This window comes from Mesoplodon mirus (genome assembly GCF_964341445.2).
Source record: "Mesoplodon mirus genome assembly, chromosome: 1".
Taxonomy (NCBI): Eukaryota; Metazoa; Chordata; class Mammalia; order Artiodactyla; family Ziphiidae; genus Mesoplodon; species Mesoplodon mirus.
Window position 1 is genome coordinate 35,680,440 of NC_138976.1, and position 16,198 is coordinate 35,696,637.

Consider the following 16,198-nt stretch of genomic DNA (forward strand, 5'->3'; position numbering starts at 1 on the left):
GATAAGAATTCTATTTAACAAGATATTGTTGCCCACTTGGTACTGCATGGTTTTGCTTAGCTTAATATTCAGAATCAATTAAAACCAAATTATTATCCAAGCAGGGACAATCCTAGGTTTTTCAGAGAGAAAAATGAGGATAAATACATCAGCCTTCCCTGCCTCACAAGGTTATTTTTGGAAAGAAATGAAGTAATGCTGTGAACGGCTGCACAAAAACATTACTGTGCTGTACGAAGTTTGACTATTACCCTCACTGTAGAGTTGGGCCTCACTCATGTTTGTAAAACAATCCCTTGATGGACTTTATCAGTGGTGCTCAAATGTGAGTGTGCATCAGAATAATCTGGATTCCTCAGTCTACCAACGAGGCGGGAAGGCCTAGGCAAGATGCAGAGGAGTCAACATAAGTAACTCAGTGTCATTTCAAGGGTGCTGCTTCAAGGTGGGGATTTGCCTTCTGGGCTAAGAACAGGACTGCAGATTAGTGCTGGTCTCCATGGTCAATGAGGTTAGCTAAATGTGATGTATTCAGTATGTGTACACCTTCTTGCAACAGCTAGTTAATTAAATACAACGTAGAAAATAAAAAGAAGAATCTGGGTTCCTCCCATGACCGCCCCCTAACCTCACCCAGCTTTTGATTCAGGGTACCTAGAGGCGGGTGAGGGGTGTCTGAGAATGTGCATTTCTACCAAGTTCCCAGGTGATGCTCCTGGTCCCAGAACCTCACTTTGAGAACCCCTATACCTAGTCATCCCTGACAAAGATGAAACCCTTAGAGCAACGGCTTTCAGTCATGACTCACCAGAACCCACGGTGAGAAATATATTTTACATTGTGACCCTAGTATAAACATACACAAAACTAAACGTGTTTCATGAAATAATACTCACCGTTAATGCAGTAAATGTACTCTGCTATTTTTTGTTTGGTTTTAAGAAAATGCCTACTACACTGCATTTTATGAACCATCATTGGGTCCTATCTCAGCTAGAAACCACTGTTAGTGCTTGATAAATAAATATGGCACCGGTGAGAATGCACAATGCAGCAGTAGACAACGTGGCAGAAAGTAAGTGATGTCCCATTCTCTATTCCTCTCAAAACAGAAAGGTCATTATCAAAGTATGGACCCTTCTTCTACTTTTTTTTTTTTTTTTTTTTTTTTGCGGTACGCGGGCCTCTCACTGTTGTGGCCTCTCCCGTTGCGGAGCACAGGCTCCAGACGTGCAGGCTCAGCGGCCATGGCTCACAGGCCTAGCCGCTCCGCGGCATGTGGGATCTTCCCGGACCGGGGCACGAACCTGGGTCCCCTGCATCGGCAGGCGGACTCTCAACCACTGCGCCCCCAGGGAAGCCCCTTTCTTCTACTCTTAAGCAAGAGAAATTATGTTGAGACCTTGGCTACTGAAAGTGAGATGGAGAAGACTTTGGTTTCCAGGGAATTCTCTGGGACTCTGACATGTGTCCTCTTTCACTGCTGACATGGAAGGCAGGACTGAAATAACAATGAAGAAAATGAAACATCTTCTTGCTCCATCACGTAGAGAGATGCTACAGAATGTAAAATGCTGGAGGCTGTCTGGGTGATTCCATCCATGGCACATCTGGGCATGGAATTCATTCTCCATCCTGCTTCTCTTCTCCAAAGACAATTTTGGGGGTGCTCTTTCCAGAGGCCAGTGACTTGCACAAGTTGACTGGTTACAGGTGGTCCTTGACTTTCGTGGCTCCAACGTACACACATTCCATGTTCATGCACAGAACTCCATTTTTCCATTGCCACCAGCCATATAATGATTTCCCAGCCATCTTTCCTACAGTAGCCTGTGCTCTGAGGATGGGTGGAGGCCTTAGCCAAGGTGATGGGAATGAGATAGGCTGGGACCTGGGACCTTTTACTGGAGAGCTTGCACCTGGATAAATCTCTCCTTGAGCAACAAAATACAAAGAAACTATAAATAATTGCACGCATGCGCAGTTGGGGTCATTATGAACAATAAGGTACAGAAAGGCCACAAACCAACTGCCATTTCTGAGGTGCGGAGAACAAAAGCAGGGTACTTCGCATCATGCCTGCACACAGCACCACCACGGAGGCAGGCAGACCGCCCAAGCTACCCCTCCTGCCCAACCCACCTTTCTGCCCCTACCCTCACTCCATTTAAGGAACCAGCTTCGTTTGCTACCCACTCCCAAGGGCACCTGTTTCTTATTTTTGCTCCCTCATGCTGCAGCATGAGTCCCAGTAAAACCTTGCCTGAATTTCTCATCTGGCCTCATCAATTTCTATTGATTAAAGAGTCCAAGGACCCAGGTCGGTAACAGGAATATTCACTCTCCTGTACTAATGCCAGTGCTGGTCTAGGCCCAAGGGCCTCAGTCTGGCCCACAGCTCCCTGGCCACACTCTTTGACCTTCCAGCAGTCTGGCCCTTTAGAGCGGGCTAGCTCCAAGCTGAGATCCCTGGCATGGAAATCTCATCCAGCCCAGCCTCTGTCTAAGTCTTACTCACCTATCACCTGGGCTCCATAGAATGGCATGTCTGGGGAATGCGGGAGAGTGACAGCTTCAGGCCCCACCAGGCTCTTGCTTTGGTGGAGAGAGGAACTCTTTTTCCTTTGTCCTGGTATATCTGGGCCCAGAGATTTAAAGATTAGGAGCCATAAAACCTTCATCCTCGCCCTGGTGATGAGGTCAGGCTAGTGGGAAACAGAAATGCCAGGCTTGATTTTATTCAGGCAGACAAGCAGTGAGACCTGCCCGCAACCTCAAACAAGCCTTCAAGCCTTCATGAAGGCTTCCATCGGCCCCACTGAGGCGGGGTCTGGGCTGGAAAGTGGCGGCATTGTTACCAAAACAACTGGGTTAGCTGCCAAGAGACACAACCAAATGAAAGAGCAGAAGGAAGGATTTCTTGCTTGAAGCAAGTCAGGAGAACACTGGGGATCCTTCCCAAAGCAGTGTCTCCCCAACTGCAAAATTGGGAAAGTTTTAAGCTAAGGGTACATGCATATTTATGAAGGGCCTTGAGCTGAAGAGAATTCAACATAGAATTGGGGCAAAGGTTGACAGAGTCCAAGCTTTAGTTGAGTGAAGTCAGGAGGGTCAGCAGAGGTCACCACCATCTTTCCTTAGGCCGCAACCAATCTGGGTTCTCAGCATAGTTACATCCTCCACCTGGGTAGGGGTCTTAATTCCTGCAGAACTCAAAGATCTGTATCAGATTGTGATGTATGTCCCTTGAGGAGGAACTAGGACTTTATTTTATCTCTGAACTATTGTTTCTTGACTGCTTTTCATTCCTTTGTTCCCTTAAGATCATTAATTACTGAGATCTGGTCAAGGGCAAGCATTATCGCCAGGCTTAGATCACAAAATGGTTTAGGCCTAAAATGGCTTCTCTTATGTCAAAAAGCTCTATCTGTATACTGTATCTCCCTACTGTATTGCACAGGGAACTAGATTCAATATCCTGTGACAAACCATAATGGAAAAGAACATGAAAAAGAATGTATATATATGTATAACTGAATTACTTTGCTTGTACAGCAGAAATTACACAACATTGTAAATGAGCTATACTTCAATAAATCAAAAAAAAGCTATATCTGGTTCTTTTCCTTTGGGGACGCCCTACTCTGCCTAAGGCATCACTAGCAATAATTAAGATTTTTTAGTAAAAAAGAAAAAAAAAACTTTCTTGGAATCAAAACAATCTTCTAATATCCAAGTCCCAGGCTTTTTAACTTTGCAACCTGTGATTTTCATAAAACACCTCCTCATTTTTAAGACATCAGGTCAACAGTCATTTCATAGGAAAGCACTCCCTAACTTCCAGCCTAGGTCAAATCATGGTCAAGTAGGGATAACATGTGCTCACAAAACACTAGTGCTTCTCCCCTATAGCCATGTTAGGGAGGCATCTTAAAAAATAAATTTTATATTTTGGAATAATTTTGGACTTACAGAAAAGTTGCAGAGAGGGTAAAGAGAGTTCCCATATACCTCGTACCCAGTCCCCTGATGTTAATAAATTATCATAGTGTATGTCAAAACTAAGAAACCAACACTGGTATGTTACTGAGGACTAAACACCAGATTTTACTTGCACTTCACCATTTTTTTCCACTTATGCCCCTTTCTGCTCTAGGTTCCCATTCAGGGTTCCATATTGAATTTAGTTTCGTGTCTTCTGGATCTCCTCTGGTCTGTGCATTGGGCTGAATACCAGCAAATCAGAGATGAGAAAGAGAACGTGCTTCCATCCTGTAAGAGTGTTTCAGCTTAAACATCCTAAGGGTCAAGATAAGCAACTCAAGGTTAAAGAAAGGTCAAGAGGGCTTCCCTGGTGGCGCAGTGGTTGAGAGTCTGCCTGCCGATGCAGGGGACACGGGTTTGTGCCCCGGTCCGGGAAGATCCCACATGCCGCGGAGCGGCTGGGCCCGTGAGCCATGGCCGCTGAGCCTGCGCGTCCGGAGCCTGTGCTCCGCAACGGGAGAAGCCACAACAGTGAGAGGCCCACATACCGCAAAAACAAACAAACAAACAAAAACAATAGTGCGGCCTCGGGACGAGGTCCCGGTTCCCCCTCAAGGGACATATATAACAATATCTATGAGCTGTTTTTCAGATACAATAAGTCCCCTACATACGAATGAGTTCCATTCCGAGAGTGTGTTCCTAAGTTCACTTTTGTTCATAAGTCCAACAAAGTTAGCCTTGGTACCCAACTAACACAATTGGCTTTAGAATACTGTACTGTAATAGGTTTATAATACTTTTCACACAAATAATACATAACAAACAAACACAAAAATAAAGAAAACGTTTAGCCTTACAGTACAGTACCTTGAAAAGTACAGTAGCACCAGCTGCGTCACCGCTGCTTTTACGCTTGCTTCTGGACATCCTGGGCTTGAAATAGATACTGTACTACTGTACTCTATACAGTTCTGTAAAGTACACAAAAGCACAACCACCTGTAAGGATGCACGCACGTGACAATGTACGCCAGACACGTGAACTAAGTTACGTGATTGGACATGCGAACTCATGTTTGCATCTCTGAAAGTTCACAACTTGAAGGTTCGTATGTAAGGGACTTACTGTACTGAAACCGCCACCAGGTGGAAGAAGTTTACTGTATGCTGCCCACAAGCATGTAGACCCCAGAGCAGTTGGAATCATAAGGTTGAGGATACTGGCTCCCAGTTACCTCACCACCAACCAGTCAAAGAATGTCCACGAGCTGATCGTGCCCTCCTCTTTGAACCATTTACTATAAAACTCCTCACTACCCGCTCCAGGTCAGGACACACAGTTTTGAGGGCATTAGCCCACTATGGCCCCCTTTGCCCAGCAAAGCGGTAAAGCAATTCTTTTCTACTTCATCCAAAACTGTCTCCAAGATTCCATTCAGTATCAGCATACAGAGGCTGAATTTCAGCTACAGGCTTGGCATATTGCCTAGCATGTAATAAGTTTTTATATACGTAAGCATAGCTGTTTATATGTGCTTTTATCCAATGACACATTTCTAATATAAGGTGATACACTGGAGAAGAATTTTGTACTACAAACAATGACTCAATTGGGAAGAGGCCTCTATGTATTTGGAGTGCACCAGGCCAATAAGACATTTATTTGTTTCTTGACTGCTGCGTTGGATCCCATCTTCCACAGTCTCTGGAAAACTTTCTCACTGAGCTGGTATTACTTAGCTGTGCAGGGCCTCTGCTGTGAAGGACGCTGCCTAAGGAATGTGCTCAGAGTAAGTGCAAAGGCCAAGTGAGAGAATGCAAATGACACGATCTCTGATAGCACAAGAGTTCCAACAATTTTTGCAGTGAGATTGCAATATGGAATTCAACCTGTAAAGCATTAGGAGAGAGATCAATAGAACACCACAGTGTTTGCTGGGAATAAAAACACAAACACATTCACGGTGGCCTTTTAAAACGTTGCAAGTATATTTTGTCTTGGAGATCAGCTTACATTAGTTCTCGAATATTTTCTTCCAGTTTTTTAGCATCAGTTCCACAAAGTTCAAAAATCTGTTCACAGATACACAAAGGTGAAATATTTATTGGTTCAAATATGGCAAAGATGGAGCTTTGAGGAATTTTGTTCCTGTTTATAAACTTATCCTCTACTCATTTCCATCGTCTGCAAGATACTTTAAACATACATTAAACACATTAAATTTCTGATGTTTTAATTATTTGGCACCTTTTCAAAATTGTTTATGCTAATATTTTGCCAGATTTATATAATTCTCCACGATGTTCCTCTAAACTAAGATCTAAAACATACCACATTGTTGGAAATGAGGAAACCCACTCACTGAAACTTCTCAGAGCGTTTATACACTGATCTTGAGGGCTTGTTAATTCATATACATGATGCCCTGAAATCAAATGGCTTGTGATTTCCCATGCCCTGACTTTAGCCCAGGTAATAGTAGTTTAATTAATTGATTCATAGGAGCACATTTTCTTTTCAAATTCTCACATCTCTGAATCAGGATGCATTTCACAGGGGATGGTATATTTTATTTGGAACACTTTCAGTGGGAGATAAAATAATGGTGCATCTGTCAATGCGCATCTTATGTTTGATGAAGTATGGAAGTTAGAGACCCTTAACTATTCATGATCAGTTTAGTACCAGTTGTATGAGGTGGGTGGAGAGAAGGAAGAGTGGGTAAAATGAGGCTGAGAGGGACTTCCCTGGTGGCACAGTGGATAGGACTCTGCGCTCCCAATGCAGGGGGCCTGGGTTCAATCCCTGGTCAGGGAACTAGATCCCACATGCATGCTGCAATTAAGACCCGGCACAACCAAATAAACAAATAAATATTTTTTAAAAACCTTTAAAAAAAATGAGGCTGAGATTGGGTGAAGACTTGAGTTTCCAGTGAGGGAGGTTTCAGCAGCCAGAAATGGTGTTAGGACTTTGGGGGCAGGGGTTAGAAAAGTCTAGAACTAACTTCAGTGCTCAGTGTGCAGCAGAGAAGAAACTATGCCCACATCTAATGATTCTGCTTCCCCTATAGCAGCATGGTGCCTGTGGGCATCATGGTTCATTCTATTCCTTGAAAGTAAACCCCACTCTTGTGCCTCTGTCTTGATCCCGTTTCACTTACCGGCTTGCTCAGGGATCCACTTCTACAACAGCAAACTGCTCTTTTGATTCTTGAGTATAGGGTTACCTAAGTGTGGGTGCAGAATTTCATGATTAATCTGGGTTGTCTGGTTTGTAGCCATCTCCTCTAGAAATAGTTCTCTTGGCCTTGGCCACCAGGGGAGGAAGGTGTCAGAAAGGATCTGCAAAAGGCTCTTTCTTAAGAGTCAGTGGCAACTGGATGGTGCCTCTAGGGCATGAAGGGAGTTTCATACTCCTCTCAGGCTAGAGCAGGTACCAAGACAAGAAGTCCTGGCAATAACATAGGCAGGGCTTGGCCACCTGAAGGACCAGACTTGGCTGGGGACAAGAAAAGGATGCTAAGCTTAGCCAACTGACCAAAGTACTGAACCCATTGCCAGGAAACTCCTGACCAAGGTGAGGCAAAGGAAGACTTGGCATCCTCCATGAGGCTGGAGGTTGGGAGCTTGGGCATACTTTTTTTTTTTTTTTTTTTTTTTAGCGGTATGCGGGTCTCTCACTGCTGTGGCCTCTCCCATTGTGGAGCACAGGCTCCGGACGCGCAGGCTCAGTGGCCATGGCTCACGGGCCTAGCCGCTCCGCGGCATGTGGGATCTTCCCGGACTGGGGCACAAACCCGTGCCCCCTGCAGTGGCAGGCGGACTCTCAACCACTGCGCCACCAGGGAAGCCCTTGGGCATACTTTTTTCACTTGGGGGTATTAGGACTTTCTAGACAGCTCAGTCTGGTTGGAAAGGAAATTTGTGCCTTGTCTCTAACCAATGCTGGGGTGGAATGCAGGATGGGAGAGGCTTGGGGTTCACCCCAGTCTCAGTCTTTCTCCATGGGAGCTGGAAAGGTACTATGTTTGCAGTGGCTCCCACTTGTCCTTCCTTGCGCCCTCTGTCCAAGATCTCTCCTGAGTCTCCATCCTCTACTCTGCTGCAGGAGTGGCTTGACTCCAGTGAAGGGTACACGTGAGCAGAAGAAAGGCACTGGCAAAGCAGGGATGAGAAGTTCCCAAGGTGTGTCTGCTCCCCACGACCACCGCCATGTAATTCTAGACAGTCCCCCACACCCCCAGTGGTCTAGAAGATGACATTTTTGTCATTCTTATGGCAATAACTCTAGTGGATCTGATTATGACTCCTTATCTTAGGATCTCCCCCACTGCCAAAAAGCAGTGTGGAGGCAAAGAGAGTTTGGGGGCCCCTAAAGATGGGCCTCTCTTCTTGGAGGACACTGCCTTGCATGGAGGGGTGGACAATCTATAAGTGTATTAGAAATAGGAAGGCACAGGCCTGAAGGGAGATTTCCAGGGAGGGGTGATTTCCATGACCATGGGGATGTGGCATGCCTGTGCTTGGCTACTGTTGAGTGTGACTCCTCTTCCTTTTAGATACATTGAGCCTAGTGCAGGGCACCATCACCCACCCTCGTACCTGAGCCAGGAAACTGAGGTCACTTAAAACATTCATATATATTCAGAACACTGCACACATGTCAGCATACAGTTTGGGGAGTTATTACAAAAGAGAGCCCACTTGTGTAACCATGTCCAGATCAAGATGCAGATATAGCTTTAGGCCCTCGGTCCCAATCATTACCCTGTGCCCAAAGCCAAACACTATTCTGGATTTTTCACCATAAATGAGCTTAGTCTGTTTTTGAACTTTTATACATGGAATTCTACAGTATGTTGTGTGTATTCTTCTGTGTCTGGCTTCTTTCACTCAGCATGATGTTTCTGAGATTTATCTGTGTAATGGCCACACATTCATTTTTCAGTATTGTTTTTTAGCATTCTATTGCACGACTATAACACAGTTTATCCATTTTGGCTATGACCAAGAGTGCTGCTAGGAACATCCTTTTCCACAACTTTGTGGGGACATCTCTGGGGGCAAATGAACACCCATTCTTGTTGGGTTCTGTTGTCTACCTGAAAGGGGGGTTACTGAGTTCAGCTTTAGTAGGAGATACCCAACAGTTTTTCGAAGTGATTGCATCAACGTACACTCCACCAGCAGGGGATGAGGGTTCTGGTTGTTCCACATGCTTGACAACAGTTGGTATTGCCAGTCTTTTTCATGCTAGGCATTCAGGTGGCTTTAGGTGACATTAAATTTGTCTCTGAATTCCATGGATTTTACCCCATCAACTTCCCTCTGGGTTTTAGTAACAGCTTACAGATTGGTTTCTCTTTCTCCGGTCTGTGTCCCTGAGGTCTCTTCTCCCCCTTGAAGCTCAAAAACACACATCCCATCATGCTTTCTCTGTGAAATTCTTGAGTGTTTCTCCATCATCATAAAATCCAAGCTTTTTACCAGAATTCCTCGACCTTGTCCTTTCTAGCTCCACTGTCACTCTCTACCGTAAACTCTGGACTCCAGCAACACTTTATAGTTGGATTTATTTATTCATTTAATAAATACTTAGTGAGTGACTACCATGAGCCAGACATATGGTGAACAAAACAAGACAAAAGCCCCTCACAGAGCTCACATTCTAGTGATAATTTTACTATTTTATACTACTGGTGTATGATTATCAAATAATTCCTGACCCGTACCTGTGACATTTTTTTAACTCTCTGCTTCTTCCCAGCTTTAAATCACTTGCTAATCTTAAGCATCCTTTAAGAGTTAACTCATGAAGACTTCCCTGAAGTCTTTCTCTGTCATCTCATAGTATCCACTATTCTAGTGCATTCCACAATTAAAGAGTTGATTTTGTTATCTGTCTTCCCCACTAGACCAAGGATGGGGACTGTACTTTATTTTCCCGCCCATAGTTTTAGTATCTAGCCCAGAACCTTACCCAGAGTAGGTGCTCTATTAATGGTGTTAGGCCTGAAATGAGTTGAACTATGCTGATTTCTGGTCACTGAGGTCCGGGTCCAAGATTCTGTGTTAAGTTTCGGGGATTAGGTGTTATCTATTTTATTCTTTCTTTGTCCAATTTGCCAAAGACATTTTTTTTTTTTTTTTACAAATGGTAGTTTCTTTTTTCTTAAAAATTAATTAATTAATTAATTTTTGGCTATGTTGGGTCTTCGTTTCTGTGCGAGGGCTTTCTCTAGTTGCGGCAAGTGGGGGTCACTCTTCATTGCGATGCACAGGCTTCTCACTATCGTGGCCTCTCTTGTTGCAGAGCACAGGCTCCAGACGCGCAAGCTCAGCAGCTGTGGCGTACGGGCCCAGTTGGTCTGAGGTATGTGGGATCTTCCCAGACCAGGGCTCGAACCCATGTCCCCTGCATTGGCAGGCAGACTCTCAACCACTGCGCCACCAGGGAAGCCCAAAGGCAAATTTTATATTTGTGTCTCCCTGTCTAGCATGGGCCTTTGCATATAGGAGTTTAATAAAAGTAGTTAATAAATGAGGAGCAGCTTACTGATAAGAGCTTATTTTATAAGTAACTTTCTTTTGAAAGGATATATATGCAAAGCCATTAACATATAATTTCTGCTCAGAATATTTTCTCATTTTAACCTGAATGTTTGGCTGTACCTCTCAAGAGCATGCTCCACTCTGAAGCATTAGGAAGCAGTGTTTACCTTGTTCTTCTCAATGACTTCATTTTTCATGTATGGCTGCCACCCTAGCAATGACTGCTAATGAAAATTACAAGCTCCAGTTTGCAAAGACCTGGCTGTTCCTGCATTAGAGAACCAACTATAGCCAACAATCAGTTAAAAAAAAAAAACCCTGAAGTTTTATTATGGACATTTTCAAACATACACAAAAACAGAATAATAAAGTGAACACCATCCTCTCATTACCCACCACCCAGGTGCAACCAGAGGCAGTTCTGTATGCCAAAGACATTCAATCATCTACAAAGAGTTTATTCCTGCTGCTGGGAAAATGCAAAGGGGCTGGAGAGGCACTGACTTCTGAGAACATAAATTAAGGAGTCTGGCTAGTGAGGTCCTCATAGAATAACTACAAAATGCATTGGCCAGTTGACATGCAACTTAGTTGAGTCAACACTGAAGTTATATTTGGACCAGCTGTATGAAAGCTCAACAATTTTCAGCCCTCTGTAGTGAGTTAAAAACAACAGCAACAGCAACAAAATTCTCCAAGCAACAGCAACCATCACAACACGAACCAAAAAGCCTAACAACCAACCCACACGAGATACTTCTTGGAGGATGGCTGTGGAAGTATTTGTATGTACAAGTTTATAATTTGAAATAGTATGATGTTCTTTTTCTTTAGGAAGGGTTTATTAAGACATTAAAACTGATGAATAAGATGAAAAGGAGATGTCCAACAAGAGAACGTTTAAAAGTACCTCAACCTTCTGCTGAGAGGTGGACAGTGTTAATCACCGTCTGTTCCTATCTTGGCTTCCTTCTCTGACTCCACCCACACCCCTTCCTTCCCTAGAACCATCTGCATCACATGGCAGGTATTTGTACACCTCCTCTTTGACTTTCACAACACCCAGGGCAGACTCTGCAGATGCAAGGAGGTCAGTTAAGGTTTTTGGAGTTGAGCAAAATCCAACCAAGATGACACAGTCCCTTCGAAATAGTCTGTTTCAAACAGCTTGAATTTGTATGTACTTGCATTCAAGAAAAGAGCATATAAAGCAATCTGTTCACTCACTTTTCCCTAATCTATGCTGGCCTTTTTCTCAACTTGTTCCAGTTGTGAGATTTCAGTAACATACTAATTCACTTTCATTTTCCTGTAGCAGATTTAGAAACTGCCTATGCATCTGTTTCTTAGCACACTGGTGGCATAAATAATGACTAAAGTGCTTTTTTCTCCTATGTTAGGAGTTGACAAACTTTTTTGTAAGGGGCCTGATAATACCCACTTTAGGTTTTGTAGGCCATATCGTTTCTGTCAAAACTACTCAAATCAACTCTCTGTACTATCTGCAACTTTTATGTAAATCTAAATTTTTTCTATATAAGTCTATAAATTATATAATAATATTAAGAATATAGTCCATTTTTTATAATGATAATGCAGCCATAAACTTCCTTTTATAAAAAAAAAAAAAGGCTACCTGAGTTGTTAGGGGAACCACTGACCAAAACCGTCCGTCCTGGCCAGGCACGACAGTAACCACTTGCATAAGTTATCTTACAACAGGAGGTCCTGGTAAGGAACGTGGAACTAACAAGCTACCACCAACTGGAAGAATTCGGGAAAGGTCGAAAGGAGAGAGGAGACGCCAGTCCATATGTGCTACCAACCTTCCAGAATCCTTCTCACTGGAATCCATCTTGGCTGAGCGATGTGTGCATCACCAGGAAGGACCCTGAGTCAGAATGATTGGCCAGAGACAACCCGGAAACTAACCCCATCACCATAAAGCCTGAGACTGAGCCACGTGGCAGAGCAGTTCTCCTGGGGTCCCTTACCCTGCCGCTCTCCACCCGGGCTCCCCTTCCCAATAAAGTCTCTTGCTTTGTCAGCACGTGTGTCTCCTTGGACAATTCATTTCTGAGTGTTAGACAAGAACCCACTCTCGGGCCCTGGAAGGGGTTCCCGTTCCTGCAACAAAATCAGCTATTGTAGTGCGAAGGCAGCTGCAGGTAATTAGTTAAACAAATGGGCATGGCTGTGTCCCAGTAAAGCTGAGGGTCAGATTTGGCCCCGGGGCCATAGTTTGCCAACCCTTATTCTATGCCATCAACTGAAGCTGCCTGAGAGTTAGTCACTCAGGACGATGTGGCTTTCTGTTGAAGGGAATAAGAGGCATGAGTCTAATGTTGTGGGAATTCATCTCAAGCTACACTGAGAATTGGACAAGTGATTTTGGACTCTGGCCAGGTTAGATGTCATCCTGCCCGTTACTGGAAGTGTGGGATGGAATTTTGTTCTTCGGGATAAAAATACTTTTGGAGCCATTCCTTTCAATGGCATATACTCTAGTTCTCATGTTTCCATTAGACCATCTGCCCAACTGTCTATTATTGGGAAAATATACCTGTTTCCTATATCCCTTCACTTCTCCCCAAGTTCAAAGGCGAGCTTGTCAGCTGAGCCTAGACAAAGGCATGAGCTCATGCCTTTCCTCCTCTCCCTTTTTGGGAGTGTTTGCTCAAGGGACAGGTCTGTTCTTCTGGAAAGCACATTTGAAGTGAGCCTAACATCTGCTTTCTAAAGATAGCTCTGGAAAGCTATCACCCTCTGTCCTCCCTTTTTGGGGCTAAATAGTTATGAAAAGCAGCAGTATCTCCTCCACCTGGGTGGGGAAGTTTGTCTTCTGCAGCCCCAGATTCCACCGTAGAGGGGGGTCACCTCAAGGTCTAGGCTACAAGTGGGAAATCTTTTGACATGGATCCAAGCCATGTTCTTCAGTTACCACAATTTAGCACTACTGCTACTTTTCTTTTTTTTTTTTTTTTTGCGGTACGCGGGCCTCTCACTGTTGTGGCCTCTCCTGTTGTGGAGCACAGGCTCCGGACGCGCAGGCTCAGCGGCCATGGCTCAGGGGCCCAGCCGCTCCGCGGCATGTGGGATCTTCCCGGACCGGGGCACGAACCCGTGTCCCCTGCATCGGCAGGCGGACTCTCAACCACTGCGCCACCAGGGAAGCCCTACTCCTACTTTTAATAAAGGTGACATTTTGATTTTCCACATGAATCCATGTGAGAAAAAAGTTAATGTAGCAGGTCTGGTTGCTTGCTCCTGGCATGTCTCCAAGAGAACCATGATTGATCCTTCACCAACCCCTGGGTAATGTGGTCCTCCAGTGTTCCTCGTGTTAGTGATGGATGATTTTGTTATATGTATCTGGAGCAACAGACTATGCCATTGCTGGCTTGTCAAGTTGTTTTGCATAAACGTCAATAATGATGATGTGCACCTAGTTTTATTGTTGGGGTCCTGAGTTTCCATTGTCATGGCTGGTTGTGTAGCTATGGTTGCTTAGCAAGATATGTCTATGTGACCAGTCCCCACATAAAAAAAACTCAGACCCAGAGAATCAAAAAGGCATCCCTAGGCAGAGACATTCCACACATGTCCCTGAAGTTCACTGCTAGGGAGAACACTCTCCTAAGTATCCCTGGACAAGGAAGAACATCAGAATTCTGTGCTGGACCTCTCTGGACTCCAACAACACCCTTCTTTTTTCCCTGCTGCTTTAACTCTGTGTTCATTGCTGTAATAAATCTTAGCTATGAATATAACATGCTGTTAAGTCTTGTTGATCCTTCTGTGAATCACTGAATGAAACACACCTGTACTTCAACAATTTAAAATTCAGAGAAGAACAGGGCTGGGTCTAGGGTGGAAAATTTAAGGGATGCCAAAAACTTAGTAATTAAGATAAATAATATCTTAATAAATATTTTTAAAAGTATTAAAATTTAATGCAAAAAACCCATGATAAAGAAAACATCAAAAATTCAAATAAAGACAGGTTTCCACCCTACACCTGCAATATCTTGCCTCACTTGCCTCACCCAAATCCCTGCCCTGGAGAAAAGAGGTAAACAAGTAATTACTGCCTTTACGTTGCTAAAGCTGAGAGCTGCATCTTTAGCAATGGTGCTGAAGGTTGTTAAATGGTGATAGTTGCTGTACTTCTCTGACTTTCCCTTCATGTTACTTAGTTCTTGCCTCCTCCAGTCAATTAATCTCTGATAATGTATCAGCTGCTTATGGGGCTGATATGTAACCCCTTTTAGGGATCTGCACCCCTCAGAGCCCTGAAGACTATATGAGAATTCTTTTCTTTTCCTCCTCATGCAGAAGCCCTCTGTAACTAAATCAATCCATTAAGGTTGAATACCATTGGTAGGTAACTCCTGAATGCTAAGATAACTTAGCTTAAAAGCATACTATAGTTACTCAAAAGAGCTTTAGAGGTCTCTGGTAACCTTCACTTCTAAATTTCTATTGACCCATACATTTTCAGGAAGATAGGTGCACAGTTAGATCCTGGGGCTCTAATAATAGCTACATTTTATAGTATGTACAAAGACTAGTGCTGGGCACTTTATTTATATTATCACAAATTTTTATGACAATAGTTCAAAGACACATGATACTGTCTCTATTTCACAAAGAATGAAACTGAGCCTTAAGGTGGTTAAGACACATTCCCAAGGTCCCCCACTAATAAGAAGCAGACCTGGAATTCAACCTACAATCATCTGACTCCAGAGATGGCAAAAGCCAGCCGCAGACACTCTTTTGCGGGAGTGTGTGTGTGTGTGTGTGTGTGTGTGTGAAACACTGTTTTTTATGCACTTGAACAATGAGCATTTGGGAGGGTGATTCTCCAGGGACCACCACACTCCTCACTTCCTACTGTGTCACCTATTGTCCCTGCCTGGCCCTTGAAGACACTGCATATGGGACCTCTGCTTACAAGCCTATCCTCTTTCTAGCACTTGATGGTGCCACCTACTTTGGATTCTTTTTATCTCTGTACCAACTTCAAGGAGGGTGCTTGCTGGAAATGACCTCGGCTGGAGCCCTGCGATTCACACACATAAGGGCAAGAGCTTCTCCTCACTCCATATGAGAGCTCAGTTCTTCTGAATTATTCATTTGTGAATAACTCATTTATTAGCATCTATGTACTCATATCCCATCACTCCCATCTTTCCTAACTGCTTTAGGAAACCATCTTACTCTCATATCAAAAAATGAAAAGAGGGAGGCAACTTTTGAGAGTTGGCCCATATTTAAGCAGTTGGCCAAGACTTGATAAATCTTTTGTAGTCTTCCTTTCCTCTACACAGACATACCAACTTTAGCTAGAAGCAACGTAATGCACATAGAGGATCTGCTGATGGGCTTCAGAGGCTCATTGAATACCCTAGGCATTACATGCACATTTCAGTTTATATGTATATTTTTCTGGAGAGAGAGAGAGTTTATAGTCTCCACTGGATTTTAAGAGGGTCTACAGATTTTGAGAGGGTCTATAAACCAAATTTATGAACTACTAATAATAGCATATAGTGTATTATTCTGGTTACAAAAATCAGCCAAGGTTTTGGATGCCCCATCTGACAGACACCACAGGAATGCACATTTTGTTTTCTTTTTCTTTTGTTTTCTTT

At 43.7% G+C, this 16,198-nt stretch overlaps 1 protein-coding gene across 1 annotated transcript in view; it reads right to left on the reverse strand.

The window, feature by feature from the left end:
* The window catches only part of LOC309806729 (thioredoxin-like), a gene marked incomplete at both ends in the record, with an annotated part of 60,368 nt that overhangs the window by 17,601 nt on the left and 26,569 nt on the right, over window positions 1–16,198 (reverse strand). The window contains one exon of the mRNA XM_082625681.1: window positions 4,855–4,958. Within this exon, the coding sequence (XP_082481807.1) occupies window positions 4,855–4,958 (104 nt within the window). The remainder of the gene's footprint in view (window positions 1–4,854; window positions 4,959–16,198) is intronic.